Source organism: Mycetomoellerius zeteki, unplaced genomic scaffold (genome assembly GCF_001594055.1).
Source record: "Mycetomoellerius zeteki isolate Tzet28-1 unplaced genomic scaffold, Tzet1.0 C4254384, whole genome shotgun sequence".
NCBI lineage: Eukaryota > Metazoa > Arthropoda > Insecta > Hymenoptera > Formicidae > Mycetomoellerius > Mycetomoellerius zeteki.
In genome coordinates, this window is record NW_017254940.1 from 1 (window position 1) to 422 (window position 422).

General features: G+C 27.0%; 1 protein-coding gene across 1 annotated transcript; it reads left to right on the plus strand.

The window, feature by feature from the left end:
* Positions 1-6: 6 nt before the first annotated feature.
* LOC108722493 (uncharacterized) lies at positions 7-309 on the plus strand (the record flags this gene model as incomplete). Its single annotated transcript, XM_018448018.1, has 1 exon — positions 7-309. A coding segment is annotated over one exon (303 nt), but the record flags the coding sequence as incomplete, so codon positions are not given.
* Positions 310-422: the final 113 nt, after the last annotated feature.

The following is a 422-nucleotide window of genomic DNA, read 5'->3' on the forward strand; positions in this document are numbered from 1 at the left end:
TTTTCTATAGTTTCGCAATCATTTACATCTCAAAAAAGGAATCGGCAAAAAAATTTAGTGAAACAGGAAATAATTAACTCTACGGAACAGGAACTGAAAATTCAGCGTATTAACAGAATAACAGAGGAAGAAACGAAAATGTCAGATATAAAGCTGCAAAAAGAAAACAACTTATTAGTTCACGAACAACTTGTCCAGAAATTAACTATAGAACACATGAAGCAAATACATAAATTAGAATATCGTGAAGCCGAAGCAAAAACTCAATTGAGCGAATTGCGATTGCAAAGAGAAACTAATATGCAATAATATGTTTTCGTTCAAACAATTCTTTTTATTCTTAATATCAGTATTAAAATTAAAATTATTTTCTATAAGTTAATAGATTAATGTTTTTTAAATTGCAAGTTTTGTTTTTTTTT